This window comes from Lontra canadensis, unplaced genomic scaffold, assembly GCF_010015895.1.
Source record: "Lontra canadensis isolate GAN:19392208 unplaced genomic scaffold, GSC_riverotter_1.0 scaffold218, whole genome shotgun sequence".
Lineage (NCBI taxonomy): Eukaryota > Metazoa > Chordata > Mammalia > Carnivora > Mustelidae > Lontra > Lontra canadensis.
In genome coordinates, this window is record NW_022631212.1 from 183,728 (window position 1) to 206,550 (window position 22,823).

General features: G+C 54.8%; 1 protein-coding gene across 3 annotated transcripts; it reads left to right on the forward strand.

Annotated features, from left to right (window-relative positions):
• The first annotated feature begins 1,630 nt into the window (after window positions 1-1,630).
• On the forward strand, window positions 1,631-15,596 carry SLC4A1 (solute carrier family 4 member 1 (Diego blood group)). 3 transcript variants are annotated; one of them, XM_032849047.1, is made up of 20 exons: window positions 1,631-1,708; window positions 5,217-5,299; window positions 5,421-5,511; window positions 6,546-6,625; window positions 7,492-7,672; window positions 7,779-7,914; window positions 8,373-8,496; window positions 8,625-8,709; window positions 8,860-9,041; window positions 9,497-9,707; window positions 9,934-10,146; window positions 10,325-10,473; window positions 10,586-10,780; window positions 11,655-11,828; window positions 12,268-12,357; window positions 12,844-13,010; window positions 13,538-13,791; window positions 14,435-14,604; window positions 14,694-14,870; window positions 15,318-15,398. In XM_032849047.1, exons 2-20 carry the CDS (start codon window positions 5,285-5,287, stop codon window positions 15,396-15,398), a joined length of 2,775 nt encoding a protein of 924 aa, XP_032704938.1. In that variant the 5' UTR covers window positions 1,631-1,708; window positions 5,217-5,284. The 3 variants fall into 3 exon arrangements, with proteins under 3 accessions (XP_032704938.1, XP_032704936.1, XP_032704939.1); XM_032849045.1 differs by lacking the exon at window positions 1,631-1,708 and having other exon boundaries at window positions 5,285-5,299; window positions 15,318-15,596; XM_032849048.1 differs by lacking the exons at window positions 1,631-1,708; window positions 5,217-5,299; window positions 5,421-5,511 and adding an exon at window positions 6,199-6,268.
• The last annotated feature ends 7,227 nt before the right edge of the window (window positions 15,597-22,823 follow it).

Genomic DNA, 22,823 nt, shown 5'->3' on the forward strand with positions numbered 1-22,823 from the left:
GAGCTCCAGTCCTGGAGCAGGAGGAGGCATCCCCCAGCTGCCTTCAGCCGGGGCCTCTGTTAGCGGCTAGCATGACGGCCAAGGGCAGCAGGAGGGAGCACAGGGCTTAGCATCAGGCAGGGAGTGGGCCTAAGGCCCAGCTCCCGTTCCCCCAGCCAAGAGGCCTGGGGCCGGTAGCCTACCTCCCTGCTCCAGCTTCCTCAACTGTCAGAGAACAACAAGGAGCCGAGCCTTCCTCAGAGGGGCTCAGAGAGCGCAGAGGGGTAGCGCGTCTGAAGGGCTGGGCCCAGGGCCCATCGGTTCCTCTCTTCACTGGGAAGCCACCGGACTCCTCTGTCCCTCCAGTTGCCTTTTGTGGGAACTGTGGACACAGCAAGGAGTAGGTGAAGCCCTCAGCCCAGTGTCTGGACGCAGGAGGAATCGGCAGCCTCTTTCCCTCTGTCGGACTCGGCACAGTGTAAATTTGTGGTCGAGACCCAGGAAACGGTGGGGAAATTGCTGGATATGCCATCGATCTGACCCTGTCTGTCTGAGCTGGAAATGGGGCTTCCCCAAGCTGGAAACCACAGAACCGGGGGCTCTCACTTTATAGTAAGGACACTAAAGCCCAGAAAGGGCAGGCACTTGCCCAGGGTCCCACAGCCAGTGGGTTTGGATGCTGGCCTGGGATGGTTTTCCCTCTCGGTGCCTGGAGCCGTATCCACAAACCCCCTCCTCTGTCTGCTTTCAAGCCTTTCTTCATTCTTGCCCATCTGAACTCATCTTTCAGTCTCTGCTTCTCTAGCAACCGGAGCCCAGGGACAGGTGACTGTCCTGGCACCCGCAGGAGCAGAGGCTGCCCTGCTGGGGGGTGTGGGCAGGGGCACGGCGGGGGCCGAGAATGCGGGCTGCTCTGGCCTGGGGGCCTGGGCCGGGCTGCCGACAGAGAAGCCAGTGTGCCCAAACATTGCTGCTTTGTGAGCTCTGAGCTCTGTGTGGGGAAGGTTGTTTTTGTTGACCTGACATTGTTTCAGGTTGACTGAGTGGCAGCGTCTTAGCACCCTGGGACCGGCTCTTTGGAGCCATCCAGGGTCTTGGGGAGAAGGTGGCTAGGGAGCCCTAGTCTGGGGCAAGAAGGGGACGGGGCCACCCGGAGCCTGTATGCATTGAGCAGGTCCCCGTGGATGAGGTGTAGAGCAAGAGTGAGTTCGGGGAAGATACCGAGAGAGAAGAGAGAAGTCACCTGTGTCTCTCGGGGCCAGAGCAGAGGAGCCTGGCCAGAGTGAGGACGGACAGAGGCAGGATGGGAACCCCCAGGAGCTGGAGCAGACCTGCTGGGAGGCTGAGAGCTCGAGAACCCAGCCATCACACCTTAGTCGGCGAAGGAAGACCCGGGAGAATCCCTGGGAGCCAGGAGGGCAGCAGGAGACCTTGGGGGCTGGCCGACTGGGGTGGGGTGGGCCAGAGGCACAGCTGTCCAGATGTGTGTGAGAGATAAGTCTGTTTACTGGGCACCCAGAAGGAGCAGGGCGGGGGGTGGGAAGGGGCTCCCCGGGACCGTGGGGCGGGCAGATTAGGAGGCGGGGGCATGAGTCAGGGGTTTGGGAGCTGCCCCCAGGGTTTGGGAGCCAGGACTCGGGTGCTGTCAGAGCGGCTGTGAGCTCAGCTGGTGGCAGAGGACACCCGTAGCTGCGGGAGCTTGCCGAGGGACCCCGAGGCTCGTGAGCAGGTGAGCAGGGCTGGGGGGGGGGCGGGGGGGTGGTCCTGCGGCACCTGTCTTGAGGGTTTCTGCAGTGCCCAGCCTGAATCCGTGCCCGGGGGACTCAGGAGCCCGACCTCCAAGGGGGTGCTGGTGGGTGGGATGAGAACGGTAGGATGTGTGTTGTTACCCCTAAGGGCACAGGCCCGTTGGCACCTCCAGCTGGGGAGCGCGGGGGTGCAGTGTTGGGAGAAAGACACGGGCACGTGGCGGCAGAGGTCTGTGTGGCTGGTGTTGGAGGGGGCAAGTCGGATCCCCCTCCAGGTGTGGGGCCCGGTCAGGCTCCTATTTACGAGCCCCTTGGATCCCACAGACCCAGGTCTTGCCCTCAGCCATGCATGGGGACCCACAGGGCATCCTATCCCCCCTCTGTGAGGACAGTTGTTCACTGACCCTCTTTCCCATTTGGGACACTTTCAGGGACTCAACCGGGCAGACCCGGCCCTGTCCCCAGCCTAGGGGGTGTTTGAAGAGAAAGAAGGAGTCTCCCATCACCCAAGGATTTCAAAGCACTTAGGCTAATTCCATGGGAACAAAGCAACAAGATCAGAGAGAGAGGAAGATAGCAAGTCTGACCTTGGTCCCCAGTCACAGTGATAATGATGACCAACATGACCCAGAGCTCCTTCTGTGTCAGTCAGTGTTCTAAGGCCTCTACATAGACCAACTTAGCACTACAACAGTCCCATAAGGTAGGGTTCATTACTGTTACCCCACATTGCAGATGAGAAAACCGAGACACAGGGAGGTTGAGTCACTTGCCCACGTTCACACAGTAAGTCACAGGTCTGGGATCCGAACCCAGGCAGGCCGACTGGAGAGCCCATGCTTTCAACCCACTAGCACTCGACCATCTCAGAGCTGTCTTCTCTTCTGGGAGGCAAATCAGTGCGATGGCGAGAGAGGTAGTGGGAGTCAGGCAGGCTGGCCTCTTTCGTCCTGCCTCTGATACCTACCTGCCAAGTTAACCTCTCTGAACCTCAGCTTTCTCATCTGTAAAACGGGGCTAGTGACATTACCCATTTCGCACAGTGCCTCGAGGGTTCTAAGAGATAAGGCAGGATGGCTCTGTGTGGTGGGGGCGGTGATCGCTCAAAGGCAGTGCTCTGTCACCAGGGAGCCCTCCCCATCATCTGGTAGCCCCCCCGCCCCGCCTCTGCCAGCTGTGCTCCACCTCCAGGGCTCCAGATGCCCTGCTCACCCTTATCTGGCCTAGCCCTGGCTGGCTGGATGGCCAGGTGTTTGATGTGCTTCCAGACGAGGGGCGGCCATCCTGTTCCAAGCTCTTATCAGTGCCGGAGCACGGCCTGCAGCTGGGCGGTGGGGCACCGGGCCCGGTGGGGGCTGCAATCTGGGTCACAGGGGCACCCTTTAAGGCCCCAGCTAAGCTCCAGGCACCTCCAGTCTCCCTTCTTCTGTCTCTCACCGAGGTCTCAGAACCCTGGCAGGAAGGCCCTCCCATTGTACAGACGGGATGACTGAGGCCTAGAGAGAGGCTGGGGGTCACCAGACAGTGGCGGACAGGCAGCGTTCTCCGGCTGGAAGGCCCCTCTGCCCAGTCCACCTCTCAGATAGGAAATGGAGAGTCCCAGCCCAGCCCTTTAGCACCTAAGGCTTGAGACTGCTCAGGATTTGAGGCCCCGGCAGAGCAGAGGGCAAGGCCAGAGAAGGAAGAAAGAAAATAGAAGTGGGAGAAGAGGAAAGAGGGGGGCAAAAGAGGGAGAGAGAAGGGTGCCTGACTAGGGTCTTCATGGGCAAAGGCCCATGCAGGACGGCCCTGTCCTCAGTCCTTGGGACTGTCCCCTGGTCATCACTTTCTTTACCAAGACAGGAACCCCTGCCCTTGTCATTTCGGTGGGGCTCTGCCATGCCCTCTCCTTCTCTCTATCTCTTGGGACAGCAACACCCACCCCCCAGCCCTCAGAAAGAAATGTCTCTGGACCATTCTGTCTGTATGTCCTCCCTGCCCTGTTCCCTGACACAGCAGCCAGCCCCGCCTGGCACGCACCTCCCTCTGCCCGCTCGTGCCCGCACCTGGGCCGCTCTTCTCTACCTGCCAGCCCTTCAGATCCCACCAGAGCTTCTCGGCCCAGCCCCGGGGTCCCCACCTCAGAGACACCCGACCCCCAACCCCAGCAGTCCGCCCTACCTTTCAACCTGCCACATGGTCCTTGGCACCCAACTCCTTTGGCTCATTTCTCGTTGGTCTGAGGCACGTATTGTCTCCCGAAGCCCTTGGCCTCTCCTGCCTTCCCAGCTGCCTCCCCAGTCCGGGTGGGAGCTTCTCGCGAGAAGGGACAGTGTCTTGTTCATCTCAGCTCCCACTGCTCAGTGCCATATGGGCACAGGGCAAGCATGTTCGTCACCCGACCCCAATCCCTGTTGCTGGGTGAGAGTGAAAGAGAGCCCCTCCACATCCAGTCCCCAGGGAACTTCTGTGCTCCCCTCAGGCTGGGCTTCACCTTCCTGGGGGTGAGCATACCTTCCTCTCTGCCAGAGGCACACTGAGCAAACCTGAGACTCAGGGTCTGGTCTCCTCTTGGCTGGGTCCCAGTCATGCTGACTCCTCAGTCCCAGAGACCCAAGCCTGCAAGGGACAGCCACACTTCCCTTCACCCAGCATGTACTTACTGAGCACCTACTCTGCGGCACCCATTCTGCTAGGAGTAAGGGATTCAGTGGGGACTGAGACACGGATCTTAGCACTCAGGTGGCATCCCTTCTAGCGGCATCCTCAAACAACAGATACACAAATGACTCAAGAAACCAGAAAATGACAGAGTGGGCTAGTGAATGATAGGGTGGTGGGAAGGGAATCTGAAGAGCTGAGATATGAGAAGGGATGAGGGGCAGAGGGGCACTGAGGATGTAACAACTGTGTATGCAAAGTCCCTGGGGCAGGAAAGGGCTTGGTAAGGCCAATGAGACAGATGGGGAGCGAGCAAGAGAAAGGGAGCTCACGAGGGGATGAAGGAGAGAAACAGTGACACTTCATTCAACACCTGTGAGCCGCTCCCAAGGATGCTACAGCCCCATGCCTAGCAGAAAGTAACTGTTTCTAGGAGAAGAGGGTACGTTGTGAAGACTCCCAGGGGAACAAATTTCCTTGAAGAAGGAACAGGTCATGATGCCCCTGGAGTTGGCTAAGTCTAGGGAATGGACAGGAAAAGAAGCCAGGAAAACTGGTGGATGGAAGAGGGAGTTGAATTTGAAGGACAGCCCATTCTCTCAAACTGCCTTTGATTGATGCCAGCCAAGCTACCTCTTCCTGCCCCAGCTCTCCCAGCTCCTCCTGGACACCTGTCCTCCCAGCTCCTCCTGTACACCTGTCCTCACACCTACAAATCTAGGTCCTCCCCCCCAGCTTCCTGCCCCTGACCCCACTGCCTCTTAACACCTGGGGTCCTCCTTGACTCTAATGTAGCCTCCTCTGGGGGAGGATGCCTGGGCCTCACTCAGCCTGTGCTCCACCCTGCAGGGACCCGCGGTGTGGGTTATGCTGGGGGCTTGGATCGCTGTGGATAAGCAGACAAGTAAGACAACGCCATGGGGGACTGGCAGGTAAGTCTTTCGTGGTGTCTGCAGGGCTCCAATCTGGGGCCTCTGGGACTCCCCGGACTCCTACCTTCATGGTGGCTTAAGAAGCCCTTCCCAGCCTGGCCCTGACGGCCACTTCCTATAGGAGAATCATGAAGAGGGGCTGGAGGACGTTCTAGAACAGGAGGAGTATGAAGACCCAGATGTCCCTGTGGTTCAAGTGGAGGAGCCAATAGGTGAGCCCCAACTCTTTCTCTTGCTGGGATGAGCTGCTGAGTCCTGAACAGAGACAGTAAAGGAACTTGTCCTCTCCCTTCTCCACACCCCCTCCCCTCTGCCACCAGTCCCAGGGCCAGTTCTCCCCACAATCCTGGCTGATTGAAGGATAAACAGAGTTTTGTTTGAAATGATCACAGGAGGGGACTGAGGGGTGGGGTGGGGCAGGACTAGTCACCCATGGCCAGGCCCTCAGTTTGGGACAGGGCAGCCAGGCCCCTCGGGGACAAGGGCATGAGCCCACATGCCATCTGTGTCCATCCCATGCCAACTTCTAGGCCAGGCACCAGGCTTGTTCTGGGAACATCATTCTGTTTGGGGGGTCTAGAGGTCCTGAGGAGTCAGGGGCCACAGGGACACCCAGGGCAGAGAGACAACAGGAAACCTTCCTGGCCCTGCCAAGGTCTCAGTTGGGGAGCCCCAGGTGGGGACCTGTTTACTGTCAATAGGTCTTAAGTGCTGGTCATTGGTATTGAAGATAAGAGGCCCCTCTGGGAAATGAGGGCCGGGAGTGGGGTGTGGAGTGGGGGACAATATAAAGCAGACCCCACCCGGGCTCCCAGAGCTCCACTAGGAGACAGGGAGAAGTGCTGGGCTGGTGGGATTGCTGAGGCAGAGGGGGAAGAAGGAAGGGAAGTTGGTTCCAGAAAGTGGCAGAGAGGAAGGAGATCCTAGGAGAATCCCGGGAATTGCCGTTCGGAACTCTCCACTTTGGAGGTGACCCTCTCTGTCATCACTGAAGATGACTCCTAGGGGTCTTCCACAAGGCTCGGATGGGGCGTGAAAGAGCCAGGCTGGGCCAAGAATGGGCACAGGGCACCAGAGACCCTTGAGCAGCAGTGGGGGAGGTGGGGGCAGGCACTGGGTCCTAGCCAGCAGCCACAGGAGGGAGTAAGGAAGGCGTGACTCTCTCAGAGGCTCACTGTGGGGAGTGTAGGAGGACCCTAAGGGCGGGATTATCGGGGGGCAACACTAACCCACCTCCGGTTTTCAGCTGACCACGCTGAGCCAACAGCCACAGACTACGAAACGGCCACAGACCCAGACACCACATCGCACGCTGGCACCCACGAGGTGAGGACACCCGGCATCACCTGATCGCTGCGACACTGACCCTTCCACTAGGAGAAGGGAGGTGAAGAGGGTTGGGTACAGCTTCAGCAGGGGGGAACCCCACACACAGGCAGAGAAGGAGTGAGCATTTCGGGGAAATAGAAGGGAGGAGAGCACCCCTGCTGGCACGGGGGGAGACATAGGTCCCTCTCCCACTGAACAGGGAGCTCCCTGGGCAGAGATAAAGTGACTGCCAAAGGTCTGTGCTCCTGGGCTGGGTCGGCAGGTGCTTCTTGGGGGAGCACAGAATTGAATACGTGCCCCTCTGCCCAGGCCCGCTGGGCCCCTGCTGGACATCAGACTGTCTAGCTGGTTAGGAAACTGCATCTGCCCTCAACAAGGCCCCTGGGAGTGACCATCTGGCCCCAAGGAAACCCAAGGGCATGCTGAGCCCACTCAACAATCTTGGAGACAGGAGACCCACCCGATGACCCCAAAGGCTTCCTTTTTTGTTTTCCTCCCAAGGGTCTGCTCTAGCACCCTTTTGGTCCAGAGGTTCTCCAAATACCTCTGAAATGGGGTAAGGGCTTGGTCAGGGAGTTGGGGAATAGGGCTGGAGCGGAGGGCTATACTCCCCACCCCCACCCCGCCACCACACACACACACACACACACACACACACACACTTCTTATCTCACTCAATGCATCCAGGCTACTGCTCCCACCCATCCATTCAGAGCTCAGGGTCTGCCCTGAGTGCTTCAGGACTCTGGGCCTCCTCCAAACACCTCTCAGAGCCTGCTGAGCACCCACCATGCCCTGGACTGCCAGTCTCCCTAGGGTGCTGTCCCGGGCCCGGGCACTGATTCAGGTTTGTGGGGCCGCAGGCGTACGTGGAGCTTCAGGAACTGGTGATGGATGAGAAGAACCAGGAGTTGCGGTGGATGGAGGCGGCACACTGGGTGCGGCTGGAGGAGAATCTCAGGGAGGACGGGGTCTGGAGCTGCCCGCACCTGTCCTACCTCACTTTCTGGAGCCTCCTGGAGCTGCAGAAAGCCTTTGCCAAGGGTGAGCCCCGCGGGGCCCCTCCCCGAGACCTGCATGTACGTGTGGCATGGTGGTGGGCCGGAGGGCCACCGTCCGGCCATCCAGCTCACCCCTCCATCCCTTGCAGGTACGGTCCTCCTGGATCTGCCGGAGACCTCCCTGGCAGGAGTGGCCAACCAGCTGCTGGATGGGTTTATCTACGAGGAGCAGATCCGGCCTGAGGCCCGAGACCAGCTGCTCCGGGTCCTGCTGCTCCAACACAGGTGCCCCTGCCCACCGGGACGCAGACTCCGCAACCCAAGGGCCTACCTCCCCGGCCCACCGGCCTGGAGCTCTCCCTGGCGGCCCAGGGGGTCTCTCCCCCACCAGACCAGGGCCCCCATTTCTTCCATGACAGCTCCTATCTCTGACTTCTTGAGGGGCGGCCGTATCTCTAAGTTCAGATGTGGGGGCTACTGGTCCTCAGGAGGGCAGGCTCTCACGGCCCCTCCCTCCCTCCATCCTGGCCCCACCTGGTCATTCCAGACGGAGACCGGCCGCTTGCATCCACAATATCCTCCCAAAGGAGGTTGACTGTCCTTTTGCCCCAGGGTCCCTCTCATCTGGTCACTGGGAAGCATTGCTTAATTCCTCCGACCACCGGTCTCCATCTCGGTCTAGGTGTTACTAACAACCCAGCCCAAATAGCTTACTCAGCCCATGTCCCCTGTGTGTCCCACAGTCACGCCGGAGACCTGGAGGCCCTGGGCAGTGTGAAGCCCGTGGTTCTGACACGTTCTGGGGACCCCTCCGAGCCTCTGCTCCCGCAGCACCCCTCTTTAGAGACACAGCTCTTCTGCCAACAGGTGAGGCTGTGGGGAGAGCCAAGAAGTGACCCCCCTGAACAGGGTTAGAAATGAGAGTGTTTAGGGGAGGAGGGGGCTGGATGATCAATGTGGCCAGAGGACTCCCCTCACCAGCCTCCACACCACAGGGACAGGAGGGCACAGAAGGGCATTCGCCATCTGGAATTCTGGAGAAGATTCCCCCAGATTCAGAGGCCACCCTGGTGCTCGTGGGTAAGCAGCTAGGGTCTGCACCCCCGATGCCCCCACACCCCCGAGGCAATGCTTCCTATCCCTGCCCAGCCTCCCTCTTCCGAAGTATGGACCCAGCCGCTGCCCCCCTCAGCCTGACCTGACCACCTCCCATCGCCCCCTCCCCGGCAGGCAGAGCAGAATTCCTGGAGCGGCCGGTGCTGGGCTTCGTGCGGCTGGAGGTGGCCACGGAGCTGGAGGCTGTGCAGCTCCCGGTGCCTGTGCGCTTCCTCTTCGTGTTGCTGGGACCTGAGGCCCCCAACACTGATTATACCCAACTTGGTCGGGCTGCGGCCACCCTCATGTCCGAGAGGGTAAGGCAGGCTTGGGAAGGGCTGGGGGAGCCCGAGGCTGGGGGGGCAGCTGAGGTCACTCACTGGACGGGTCTGGGTCACTTGAGTTTTGCTAGTCGGTCTCCCCCCCGCTGCTTCTACCCTGTCTGGCCAGGGGCAGGTGGTCTGGCCCAGCCCTGCCCGACCAGACCTGGTTCCACCCAGTTAGGACTGGCCTGGCCTCGGCTTACTGTAGTTCCGGCTGGTCTGCGCTAAGCTACCCCATTTGCTTTAGTGGATTCTCCTTTCCCCACGCAAGGCCCTGTCTGGCTCCCCCAAACCTTTTTGTGGTGGGAAGGGAAGGGGGAGCAGTGGGGGGGGCAGGACAAGAAGGAGCTGGGAGAGAGGGTTCTGGTTCCTGGAGGCCACGGATGTGGACTCTTGGGTCCTTTCATCGAGCGAGTCCCCGCAGTCCTGACCCTCTCTCCGGCCCCCAGGTGTTCCGCGTGGATGCCTACATGGCCCAGAGCAAGGCGGAGCTGGTCCGCAACCTGGAGGGCTTCCTGGACTGCAGCCTGGTGCTGCCTCCCTGCGAGGCTCCCTCTGAGCGGGCACTGCTCAGTCTGGTGCCAGTGCAGAAGGAGCTGCTGCGGAGACGCTACTCACAAAGCCCTGCCAAGCCCGAGCCCCACTTCTACAAGGGCCTAGGTACCTGCCCTGCGGCCCCCACAGACCCTCAGGGTCCCCAGTGCAACCCTGCAAGCCCCTGCCTCCCCTCCTCCCATCCAATACCCTGGTGTCCCCTCTCTCTGTCCTCATGCCTCCCTGCCCCCTTGGCCACCTGTTCCCATCGGAAGATTCTCCCCACGATTCCTCTCCCCTCAACGCCTCCTGCCATGACCCCCTGTGACCATGGCCCTGTCCTTGACTACAGATTTGTACGGGGCTCCAGGGGCCCCTGGTGGGCCAGATGACCCTCTGCAGAGGACAGGCCTGCTTTTTGGGGGCCTGGTGCGTGACATCCGGCGCCGCTACCCCTACTACCTGAGTGACATCACAGACGCGTTCAGCCCCCAGGTCCTGGCCGCTGTCATCTTCATCTACTTTGCTGCCTTGTCACCTGCCATCACCTTCGGTGGCCTCCTGGGTCAGTGCCTCTGCATGATCCTCTAACCTTCACCTCTGACCCTTTGGCCTCTGTGTTGGCCCTGCCTTTTGACCCAATCAGACAATCTGGACCCCTACTACAGCCTGCCTGTGAAATGCTCTACTGGGCCCTAGAAACGACCTCTTGACCTTGACCACACTGTAACTTCTACCCACAGGAGAAAAGACCCAGAACCTGATGGGGGTATCGGAGCTGCTCATCTCCACGGCAGTGCAAGGCATTCTGTTCTCTCTGCTCGGGGCTCAACCCCTGCTTGTGGTTGGCTTCTCAGGACCCCTGCTTGTGTTTGAAGAAGCCTTTTTCTCGGTAGCCCTGTTCTGGCCCCACCCGGACCCTGTAGCCGCCTGGCCCCCCTCTGCCTGACCACGGGGTGCCTGGGCCCACCTGCCTGACCCAGTCCTTCCCGACCCCTTTGCAGTTCTGCACGAACTACAACCTGGAGTACATTGTGGGCCGCGTGTGGATTGGCTTCTGGCTCGTCCTGTTCGTGGTGCTCATCGTGGCCTTCGAGGGCAGTTTCCTGGTCCGCTTCATCTCCCGCTACACCCAAGAGATCTTCTCCTTCCTGATCTCCCTCATCTTCATCTACGAGACCTTCGTCAAGCTGATCAAGGTGGGGGAAGTGGCAGTGTGGACACACGTGTGTGTGTGCGTGTGCGACTCTGTGCACAAACTATGTGGCCATGTGTGTCATTGTCCATGTGTCCTTGTGGCCCGTGTGTCGCTGTGCCTTCATCGTGCCTGGCTGTGACCACAGTCACGTTGACACCTGCTGCCTCTGGGCCGGTAGTCCGGCGGTGACCGCAGAGCGCCTGCGCCTGAGGGGGCGCCCCGTGTGCGCCTGTGCAGCTCGTAACCTTGCCCAGAGTGACTAACAGGCCAGTGTGTATGCGAGCCTGGACGGGGGAAACTGCATTAACGGAGGGGCAGCAGGGGTCCCAGACGCTCTGCTGTCCCCCAAACCCCCCTGGCGCTCACCGTCAAGAACCACGGGGCCTGGAGCAGCCTGTCTCCTCAGCTCCCGCACCTTCGACTGTGTTACCTGTACATCTGCATTGACTACGGAGACAGGATGGACACTGCGTATCCGCCTCTGATTCTGTTGCTTGGTGGGGCTTTCTGTTTCCAAGTCTTTGAAGCCCTTTTTAGGAGCCTCCTTGGCACTTCTTTCCTGCCCACCAGCTTTATATCTCCGAGACCCCGCGTGCTCCCATGCACACCTACACTCATTGCCGCCATGACCTGCCCCACCCAAGCTGAGACTGGTCTTCACTCCTGAAAACCAAGCTGTAGAATCCCATTGTCCCTCTGCCCATCATCTGTCTATCCATCCATTCATCCTGCATCCATCCATCCATCCACTTCTCTTCTTCCTCAACTGACAGGGTAACAGAGGGACAGATAGATGGATAGATGATGGGCAGATTGATAGATGGATGATGGATAGATGGGTGAGGAAAATAGGATGCCTTGGTTTTCTGCTCCAGATCTTCCAGGACCACCCGCTGCAGAAGCATTATGACCACAATGTGACAATGGTGCCCAAACCTCAGGCTCCCCTGCCCAACACAGCCCTCCTCTCCCTTGTACTCATGGCTGGCACCTTCTTTCTCGCCATGATGCTACGCAAGTTCAAGAACAGCTCCTACTTCCCTGGCGTGGTCAGTACCCACCCCCGGCCCCACTCTTCCCTACGCTGCCCTGGCCCAGTCCAAAGCACTCCTCCAAGTTCCTGAATGCCATTAACTCTCCTTCTTACCCTAGATTTCCATTCCCTATTCCAAGCCTTCCTGGCCCCCTGGCCCCCACTTCTTTAGGCTTTCAGTCTTCAGGCAAGCCCATCTCCCTTTCTCAGCCTGTCGAGGCTGGGAACCCAGCGGGGAGCCAGGGACAGTTCTTAGAAAGGGGTGGAGAAGCTGTGGGGCCAGCAGTGGGGCTGAGCCAGGGAAAGAAGAAAGAAGGCCGGTCGGTACACTGAGGTGCAGGACAGGGTGTTAGATGTCGACGGATCCCCTGGGAAGAGCAAGGACCCTGCATGAAGAGGGGGCAGGAGGTGGGGAAACAACTGAGCACTGACTGGATTTTTCCACCTTCCCTCAGCTGCGACGGATCATTGGGGACTTCGGCGTCCCCATCTCCATTCTGATCATGGTCATTGTGGATTTCTTCATTGAGGACACTTACACCCAGGTGATACTCTCTTCCTATTGTCAGCTTATTCTCCCAGTATGCCCCTCCCAGGAACAACTTTCCCAAACCTGAAGCCAGCTAGAACTCCCTCTACTCATCCCAGCCTCCCCCGAGAGCCCCAGGTTGGTCCCACAGCCCTCTAGGACCCCTCTGGTTGAAGCAAAGCTCGGGGTCAGATTGCCTTTTTACTCCTTAACCCAGGACAATAGGAAAGAATCTGTTCTGCAGCCAGGCCGATCTGAGTATGTATCTCAGGTCTGCCACCAAAGAGCTGTGTGATGCAAGGCAAACTACACAACCTCTCTGATCCTGTTTCCTCATCTATAAAGTGGGGAATGAGAAGATGTATATAAAGTCCTTAGAGCCGTGACTGGGTACAAAGCAAGTACTCAGTATAAGTTCCCAAGTGCCCAGGATGCTGGCTCCCCTTGCCTCCTTTCCCCTATTCCCCTGCCTGGTGTTCTCACCAGCATCCCCCTCCCACAGAAACTCAGCGTGCCTGAAGGCCTCTCCGTGTCCAACCCCTCAGCCCGGGGCTGGGTCATCCACCCATTGGGCTTGTATGCGCCTTTCCCCATCTGGATGATGTTCGCCTCCGCCCTGCCGGCCCTGCTGGTCTTCATCCTCATCTTCCTTGAGTCCCAGATCACCACGTAAGAGCCAGGGGCAGGGCTGGGCCTGGGAGGGTCTGAGGCAGGGAAAGGGACAGGCTCCAGGCAGGTGTGACAGCAAGGACTGAGAGCTAGTCTTAGTCAATCCCAGTGCCCCCCCCCCGCCCGCCCCCTGATGAAGAGGAGTGATGCATGGGCAGGGACGGGGCAAGTTCTGTGGGACCTGACATGGTATCATTTGGGGAGGCCTTTTTAAGAAAAAGAAAACAAAATGAGAATTACAAAAGGAAGTGGCACACTTCAGAATGGATCTTTACCAGATCAGCCTCATCAGCTTCAACGTAAATCTGTCTGTGGATGTTCTAGGGGCTGTCTTGAGATCCTTCCACTCTTAGAGTCTGGATTATCAAGAGGGGGTGGGAGGGAGGGGAGCAAGGAACTGCAAGGGAGAGGAGCACAACAGGATAAACTAAGGTACAGAGGGACCCAAGCATGGAGAAGGAGAGAGGGGGCAAAGAGGGTGGGGATGGGGGAGAATGCTGCTTACCCTGACCTCCCACACTCCCCAGGCTGATTATCAGCAAACCAGAGCGCAAGATGGTCAAGGGCTCTGGCTTCCACCTGGACCTGCTGCTGGTCATAGGCATGGGCGGTGTGGCTGCCCTCTTTGGGATGCCCTGGCTCAGTGCCACCACTGTTCGTTCTGTTACCCACGCCAACGCACTCACGGTCATGGGCAAGGCCAGTGCCCCAGGGGCTGCAGCCCAGATTCAGGAGGTCAAGGAGCAGCGGATCAGTGGGCTCCTGGTCGCTGTGCTCGTGGGTGAGTAAGGGCTGGCCACACTCTCTGCCACCCTCTGGCCTTGCTTCCAGCCCCCAGCCTCAGCCTCTTAGGATCCAGAGCCTTCTGCAGCCCTCTCTCTAGCTTGGCTGCTCTATGACTGATGGCAAGTCAGGGCTCCGAGCATCATCTGGGGTGGGAGAGAGAAGACAGAAGATCACTGGGGTTTATCTAAGTTCTGGAGCAGGTGAGAGTACACCTGGGGTCAGTGTGGGCAGCACCACGGTTACTGATGGAGTCGCAGGGTAGTTTCTTAAAGGAGGTGAAGTTAGTATTAGCTGGGGGAGGGTTAGGGTTTGGGTAGGTGGCGGGGGCTGGAGGCATTCTGTGCTGGGGTGATAGAAAAGTTGGGCTTCTCTGGCCTCTGTGAACCCCCGAGGCCAAAGGAATAGGCTTTGATGTCCTACAGGCAGGAGTTTGACTCCCTGATCTGCCACTTGTAGCTGAGTGGCCTTAGGCAAATTGCTTCCCCTCTCTGTTTCCTCATCTGTAAAATTGGGTACTACCTATTAAGAGGATCCACAGAAAGGGCTTCATATGGTCCTTATGGCTTCATTCTCCATCCCCCAATGCTGTCAGCCCTCTGGGGGCCCCCGGGGCTAGGAGTGCATGGTTCTCCCGGCAGGTGTGTCCATCCTCATGGGGCCCATCCTGTCCCGCATCCCCCTGGCTGTGTTGTTTGGCATCTTCCTCTACATGGGGGTCACGTCCCTCAGCGGCATCCAGCTCTTCGACCGCGTCTTGCTCCTGTTGAAGCCGTCCAAGTACCACCCAGATGTGCCCTACGTCAAGCGGGTACTCCTCGTGGCTCCCCAGCCCAGAGTGGGGTGGGGGTTGCTGGGCGCCAGGGTGGGGCAGGCAGTAACCACCCCCTCCCCCTGCAGGTGAAGACCTGGCGCATGCACCTGTTCACGGTCATCCAGATCATCTGCCTGGCAGGGCTGTGGACAGTGAAAACCTTCCCCGCCACCTCGCTGGCCTTGCCCTTCGTCCTCATCCTCACAGTGCCTCTGCGCCGCCTCCTGCTGCCCCTCATCTTCAGGAAGCTGGAGCTCCAGTGTGTGAGTGGCTGCTCCCCACCCCTACCCTGTGGGCCTGGGAAGGTGGGGGAGGGTGAATAGAGGGCAGAGGCTGGAGGCCAGGACCCCAGAGCTGGGGGGTTAGGGAGTGGGTGTGCTCCACGTGAGCCGTCCTACCCTGGAGCCCTTGTCCTGGGCTCCTCCCATAGAATTCTCCCACAACGTGACAGTCACCATGGGGCTGCCCTGATGCCCTCTGTAGGCCCTCCCCTGCTGGGGCACCCCATCCCCAGGGGTCCCTCACCCCTTGGGAAAAACTCATCCAGACCAGAGCTAGGGGCTGAGAGGGCAGGACATGACTTGTCCACCGTCCAGAGAGAGCCAGTCCCTCTCCGTGCTCTAGAAGTGCCCTCGGTGCTGGGGGGAGGGCTCCTCTGCCCCAGCCGCTCCCAGAAGTTCACCCTTGATCCTTCCTACTCTCCCCTCCAGCTGGATGCTGATGATGCCAAGCCGACCTTTGATGAAGAGGAAGGTCGGGATGAGTACAACGAGGTGACCATGCCCGTGTGAAGGGAAGACATGGGCTTCCGAGCTCCCTCTGCCCTCCCACTTCCCCACACTCCCAGGAAAAGCAGAAGTTCATGGGTATCTCATGGACCCTTATATCCCTCCTGGGGTAGCTACTGGAGCCCCAGGATCGTGGGTGGGGGATGGGAGGGGTGTCTAGAAACCCTTCCATGAGGGGTAAACCATCTTCTATGTCTAGAGATGGTCCACACTAGGGATTTTGCTGTGAGGTCTCTCCTGCTGCCACGCTGTCATGTGGGGCTCCTAAGCTGGAGGGCTTAGATCTGAGCCAGCCTCTTCATAGCACAGGCAGGGGCAGTAGCAAGGGAGGTAGAGGGGGTGGGGTTCAGGTTCCTGCATGCTTTGCGACCTTGGGCAAGTCCCTTGACTTCTCCAGCCTCTGCTTCTTCTTCTGTAAAATGGGTATATTTAGAATAATACCCATATTACAGGATGGTTACTGAGGACCAAAGACAAATGTGGAAAAGGGTTCTTGTCAGCTCTGAAAGGACTAGCATATGGTAGTTATCATTCTTCTCTAGGCTGGCCCAAGGTCACACAGCTCCTGAGTCCTATAGCTGGGATTTGAACCAGGTCTCCTGTCTCTGAGGCCAGAGCCCTGTGTTCTACCTCAGTCACCTACCTTCCTATGCTTAGAGATGCCCCAGCTGACTCCGCACCTCTCCTACTCTGTTCCCAGCCCCATCCTGGGGACCCTCTTCTCTGGGGCAGAGGGAGGTGTCCTGGTGAGGGCAAGGTGGCGGTAAGGATACAGTCAAGTCTGGGACTCAGGACTCCAAAGGCTCACTCCCTCCTCGCGTTCTCACACTCATTCACACATCCATTCATTCCACAAACATTTATGGAGGGCCCTGGACCCCCGCAGACACAGAGGCAACTGAGACGAGACCCTGCAGTGGGGTGGGAGGGAGTGGGGGGGCAATGCACAAATCTGTTCTAGATTTGGATGTTCTAGATTGGGGTGGGAGGAAATGGGGGGAAGGGAGGGAGGTTTGTAATTTATTGATTGTATTTTCTAAGAACTCTCATTGTACTCTGGCTTTCCCTAAAAACCCAGGCCTCTAGTTTGAAACACAGTGTCCACGATCTTACTCCAGCTGAATCTTGGGGGGGGAGAATCCAGATTTGATCAACAGGGGGAAGGGCCAGTGGGCTCTGCAGAATATGGGCATAATCTATTTTTTTTACAAAACAAAATATAAAAAGAGCTGGAAATGGTGAGAAATGGTTGAAACGGAGAGTCAGGAGCTGGGGGTAGCTGCTGGGAGGCTCTTGGGGGGGGGGGTGGGGGCAGCCCTGAAGACTGACAGCCGCCTCTCACCACTTCCCTGTGCTATGCCTCAGATTCCTCATCAGGAAAATGGGGATGATAATGGTACCTACCTTGTAGGATTGTCATAAGGATTAAATGAGACAGTAAAGTGCATATGCTTAGCATAGCCTGATCTCAGGCCTCAGAGGAAGCGCATAGACTTTAGCTGCTGGTGTGGTGATGCTCACTGGGATGGCCCCACCCTCTCCTTCCTGCTCCTTGAACACCCCTAAGGAAAGCGGGGAAAAAAAGTCACCCACTCGGCTAGCACCCTTCCCCTTGATGCTTGGTTATAGGTTTTGCCAATAAATGCGTCTGTGGTGGAGTGACTGCCTTGCGGGCCTTTCCCTCTCAGCTTCGGGGGGCCAAGGGGTCTTCTCTTGGTTGGACCAGGTGGGCAGGGCACGCTTGGTGGGGAGCTGGTGCCAGGGTTGTAACCTTGGGTGGGGGCAGGGAGAGCCAGGCCAGAGGGTTTGGCAACGGTGCTGGGGCTGGGACAGAACTGGTGGCCGGGAGTCCTGCGGTGGAGAGGGCCAGCCGCCAGTTAGAGGGTGGGAGAGCTGAGGGAAGGCACATTGACACTGTGGACATCCTACCTCAGGACAAGCAAGACCCCTGTCCTGTGGGCCCCACGTCCTTTTGGACCAGGCAGAGCCTTGGCCTATGCTCATCACCTCATCACGCTGGGCAACACCTCTGAGGGGGACTCCCAGGGAGGGAATGCGGTTTGCCCTCAGTTACACAGGAGCGGCGTCTCTCGCCCAGCCTTTCCACTAGCCCTCACTCATGTCCCCATGGAGGACCAGCTGCTTCCAGCCATTCTAGGGGGCTGCTGAGCCAGGAGTCACTCTCCCCTGAAGGGGAGGCTGCCAAAACAGAACCCCTCCCCACCTTTCTGAGCCTTCCAGCAAGAGGTCAGTGCCATGCTGGGCCGTCTGGCTTCCTTCCCTGCATCTATATTTACTTGCTGCCTATCCCCAGCTGACCCCGCCTGGGCTGCCCAGGGCAGCTGCCCAAGGGCCAGAGAGCCACCTTGGCCCCAAGGAGAGCAGTCCCGGCTGTCCACTCCTATGCACAGCAACTTTGTGTCCCCACAGCAGTTGGCCTGTCCTCGGGGTTTGCCAGAACCCCACTGGCCATCTTAAGCCAGGAAGGCATTAGGAAAGTGTGAAGGCCACAGAAATCAATCCAATTGACTTCCTGCCTGTCCTGAGGCCTTCCTCCCCTTGCATTTCCTACCCCCACCTCAACAGAAGCGGGGACCCACTCTCTCCGCCCCCTCCCCCGCATTTCCTCTAAGAGCTGTCCTTCTGCCCCACTCCGACCCCCCAATACATACACACTCTCTCAAAATCTCAGCAGTTTTAAATGCTGCTCACCCATTCAATCCCATTTTTTTTAAAACCTTAACAAATGTAAAAGAACTGAAATCATAGGAAGTATGATCAATGCCCATAACAGAATTAAATTAGAAATCAATAACAGTGGGGCACCTGGGTGGCTCAGTGGGTTAAGCCTCTGCCTTCGGCTCAGGTCATGGTCCCAGGGTTCTGGGATCGAGCCCCTTCGGGCTCCCTGCTCAGCGGGGAGCCTGCTTCCCTTCCTCTCTCTCTGTCTGCCTCTCTGCCTACTTGTGATCTCTGTCAAATAAATAAACAAAATTTAAAAAAAAAAAAGAGTTGCAAAAAAAAAATAAAAAGAAGAAGAAATCAATAACAGAAAGATACCTGGGAAAAAACAACAACAACAAGCCTCTAAATATTTTTTTTAAAGATTTTATTTATTTATTTGAGAGAGAGACAGTGAGAGAGAGCATGAGAAGGGAGAAGGTCAGAGGGAGCAGACTCCCCATGGAGCAGGGAGCCTGATGTGGGACTCAATCCCAGGACTCTGGGATCATGACCTGAGCTGAAGGCAGTTGCTTAACCAATTGAGCCACACAGGCGCCCCAAGCCTCTAAATATTTGAAAACCCAGCAAGTCACTTGTAAATAACCCATGGGTCAAAGATGAAGTCTTAAGAGAAATTAGAAAATATTTTAAAGTGAATGCAGATGAAAACAGATCAAAATCTGTGGGATGCAATTAAGCAGTGTCTAGGGGAAAACGGTATTAAATGCTTAAGTCAGAAGATAAGAAAGATTCAACTCAGTAATTTAAGCTTCTACCTTTAAAAACTGGAGAAGGGTGTCCCGCTGACTTAGTCAGTAGAGCATGTGACTCTTCACCTCAGGGTTGTGAGTTCGAGCCCCATGTTAGGCACAAGTTTACTTGAAACAAAAACAAAAACAAAACTAGAAAAGAAGAGCAAATTAGAACCAAGGTAAGCAGAAAGAGAGAAATAATCAAGATTGACCAGAAATCAATGAAATTGAGAACAAACAATAGAGAAAATCAGTGAAACCAAAATTAGTTTTTTTGGGGAAAAAAATCAATAAAACTAAAAAACTTCTAGCCATGCTCACCAAGAAAAAAGGAGAACTGTAAATTTTAAATAACAGAAATTAGAGGACATCATTACAGACCCTAAGACATTAAAAAAAAATAGCAAAGAATACTACAAACATAAATATCCATAACTTTCACAACTTAGATGAAATTAACAAATTCTTTGAAAAAAATGCACTGTCAAAGCTCAATCAAAAAGATATAGAGACAACAATAACAATAAAACAACCCCATGCAAAAACAAGTAAAGAACTTGAATAGACATTTCTCCAGAAAAGATCTACAAATGGCCAAAAAACATGTGAAAACATGATCAACATCACTATTCATTAGGGAAATACACATCAAAACTACAATGAGATACCACCTCATACACATTAGGATGGCAGAAGGAAGGAAGGAAGGAAGGAAGGAAGGAAGGAGGAAGAAGGGAGGGAGGAAGGAAAAAAGGAAGAAAGGAAGATGAAACAAAGTGACAAGTGTTGGCAAGGATGTAGAGAAATTGAACCCCCTGTGAACTGTTGGTAAGAATGGAAAATAGGGTACTGCTCCTGTGGAAAACAGTTTGGTGCTTCCACAAAAAGTTAAAAACGGGATTATCATATAATCTAGCAATTCCACTTCTGGGTATATACCCCAAAGAATTGAAAGCAGGGTCTCAAAGGGATATTTATGTACCTATGTTCATTGCAGCATCATTCATAATAGCTAAAACTCGGAAGCTTATCTAAAACTTATCCATTTGACGAACAAATGGATAAGCAAAATGTCATCTGTACACAGAATAGAATATTATTTAGCTTTAAAAAGAAAGGAAATTGCAACACATGCTACAATGTGAATGAACCTTAAGGGCATTACACTAAGTGAAACCAACCGCACACAAAAAGACAATGCATGATTCCACTTCTAGGAGTTACTTAAAGTAGTCAAAAATCGTAAAGAGAGAAAGTGGAACAGTGATTGCTAGGGGCTGGGGAGGGGGCATGGGAAGTTATTATTTAATGCGGACAGAGTTTCAGTTTTACAAGATAAAAAGAGTTCTGGAGATGGTTGGTGGTGATGGTTGACAATGTTATGAAGGTACTTCATTCATACCATTGCACTGTAGACTTAAAAATACTAAAGATGGGGATGCCTGGGTGGCTCATTTGGTTAAGCAGCTGCCTTCGGCTCAGGTCATGATCCCAGCATCCTGGGAGTCCCACATCAGGCTCCTCGCTCGGCGGGGAGCCTGCTTCTCCCTCTGCCTCTGCTGCCACTCGGCCTGCCTGTGCTTGCGCTCTCTCTCTCTCTCTCTCTGGCAAATAAACAAATAAAATCTTTAAAAAATACTAAAGATGGTAAATTTTATGTTAAATGTATTTTACCACAATTTTTCAAAGATTTTATTTATTTATTTATTTATTTAAGATAGAGATTATGAGAGAGAGAGCATGAGCTGATGGAGAAGCCCTGCTGAGCAGGCGGCCGGACTTGGGACTTGATCCCAGGACCTTGAGATCATGACCTGAGCTGAAGTCAGAGGCTTAACCAACTGAGCCACCCACGCGCTTCTATTTTACCACAATTTTTAAAAACAGGAAAAATAATACATTAAATTAAGTAGTATAGTAAAGGGGAAAAAACAGAAACAAAACAAAAGGAACAACAACACAAAAGCGATAGAGACTTCTGATTTCTGACCCAGCATATAAGAAGTCTGGAAATCTTCACTCTACCCTAACAGCAAATAAAAAGCTAAACAAACTGAAAGGTCAACAATTCTTCTTAGATCTGTCAGAGAAGTGAGGTTACAGGGCAAACTGTCCCTGCCCAGATCGGAAATACGAATGGACAGATGCAGAGAATCACAATTTACCTGACCAGAAACTTCCACAGGAAGCAGGTAGGAAAACCTGGACTATAATCGACAAATTTCTGGAGGCTTCATGTAGACATATCAGAGAGGTAAAAACTCCAGGGGACCCAGTCATATGGGGACCCCAAGCCTCTGTGAGTTATCTCAAAGGGCTCCGCCAGTCCTCACAGTGAATCTCAGAGAAAAATCCCCTCCTGCAGGGAGAGAGGAAAAGGAGCCATTTTGAAATATGGCAGAGCATTTTGTTCTTCTTTACTAGGTTTGCCCTCAGGAGAAACCATTTTACCAGAGCCTAACCTGTGGGGGTTTTATCAGAGCATAACCTAACCGGGAAGGGTAATATCCAACTCCAGCCCCTTGTAGCCATCCTGTCCCACCTAAGGGGAGGGAAAAAGCAAGAAACACGGTGAAGTTCCCTTATGTATGTCTATGTATAAGTGAAATAGACAGCAGCAATGATACAAGGGATAGGAGGGAGAAATTAGGAATATTTTGTTATTATATTTGCAGGGACACCACATATTTGCAGGGACTCCTGGGTGGCTTAGTCGTTAATTATCTGCCTTCAGCTCAGGTCATGATCCCAGGGTCCTGGGATTGAGCCCCACATCGGGCTCCCTGCTTTGCAGGGAGCCAGCTTCTCACTCTGCTGTGTTCCCTCTCTCACTGTGTCTCTCTCTGTCAAGTAAATAAAATCTTTTAAGAAAAATAAGGTATTTGCAGTACCCATGAAGTGGTAGAGTGTTATTTGAAAGTAGACTTGGATTAGTTGTAAATAGGTATTGCAAACTCCAGAGCAACCACTAAAAAAAAGTGGGGGGAAAATGACATGATAAAAAAAGGAGTGAAATGGAATCATATAAAATACTCAGTTAAAATCACAAAAGGCAGAAAAAGTGTGGAAGACAAATTAGGAACAGATAGAAAATGGTAAAAATATGGTAGATATTAATCCAAGTATATCAATGATCACCTTAAATGTGAATGATCTAAATATACCAACTGAACACCAGAGATTGTCAGAGTGGATCAAAAAACAAGATCCAACTCTACGTTATCTATGAGAAATGCACTTCAGACAGAGCTGACTTCAGAAACAAGGAAAGCTGTCAAGGATGGAGAAAGATAAGAAAACAGAACAATATGAGCCTGACAATAGAGCATCAAAATACATGAGGCAAAAACAAATAGATGTGCAAAGAGAAGGAGTATAGTCTGATATTTGGAGACTTTAACATCCTTCTATCTGGAATAGGTCCATCAGGCAGAACATCGGTAAGGACATAATTGAACTCAACAACACAAGGAATAAACTGTATGTAATTGACATCCATACATTACTCATCCAACAATAGCAGATAACACATTATTATCAAACTCATGTAGAATATTCACCAAGGTGTATCATATTCTGGGCCATAAACTACACTTTAGCAAATATAAAAGAACAGAAATCATTGCAGTGTCTGCTCTCAGACCATGATGAAACGGAACTAGAAATCAACAGAAAAATAGCTGGGGGTGGGGGGGATCTTTTCAAGATGAAGCAGCATACTTTTATTTTTATTATTTTTTTAAGATTTTATTTATTTATTTGACAGAGAGAGAGAGATCACAAGTAGTCAGGGAGGTGGGGGTGGGGGGAGCAGGCTCCCCGCTGAGCAGAGAGCCCGATGTGGGACTTGATCCCAGGACCCTGGGACCATGACCTGAGCCGAAGGCAGAGCCACCCAGGTGCCCCAACAGCATACTTTTAAATAACACATGGGTCAAAGAAGAAATCTCAA

Coding starts and splice junctions, on each gene's coding strand:
- SLC4A1 (XM_032849047.1), top strand. Junction 5,512..6,545: donor TCAAGTGGAGGAGCCAATAG/GTGAGCCCCAAC, acceptor TCCGGTTTTCAG/CTGACCACGCTGAGCCAACA. Junction 6,626..7,491: donor CGCACGCTGGCACCCACGAG/GTGAGGACACCC, acceptor GTGGGGCCGCAG/GCGTACGTGGAGCTTCAGGA.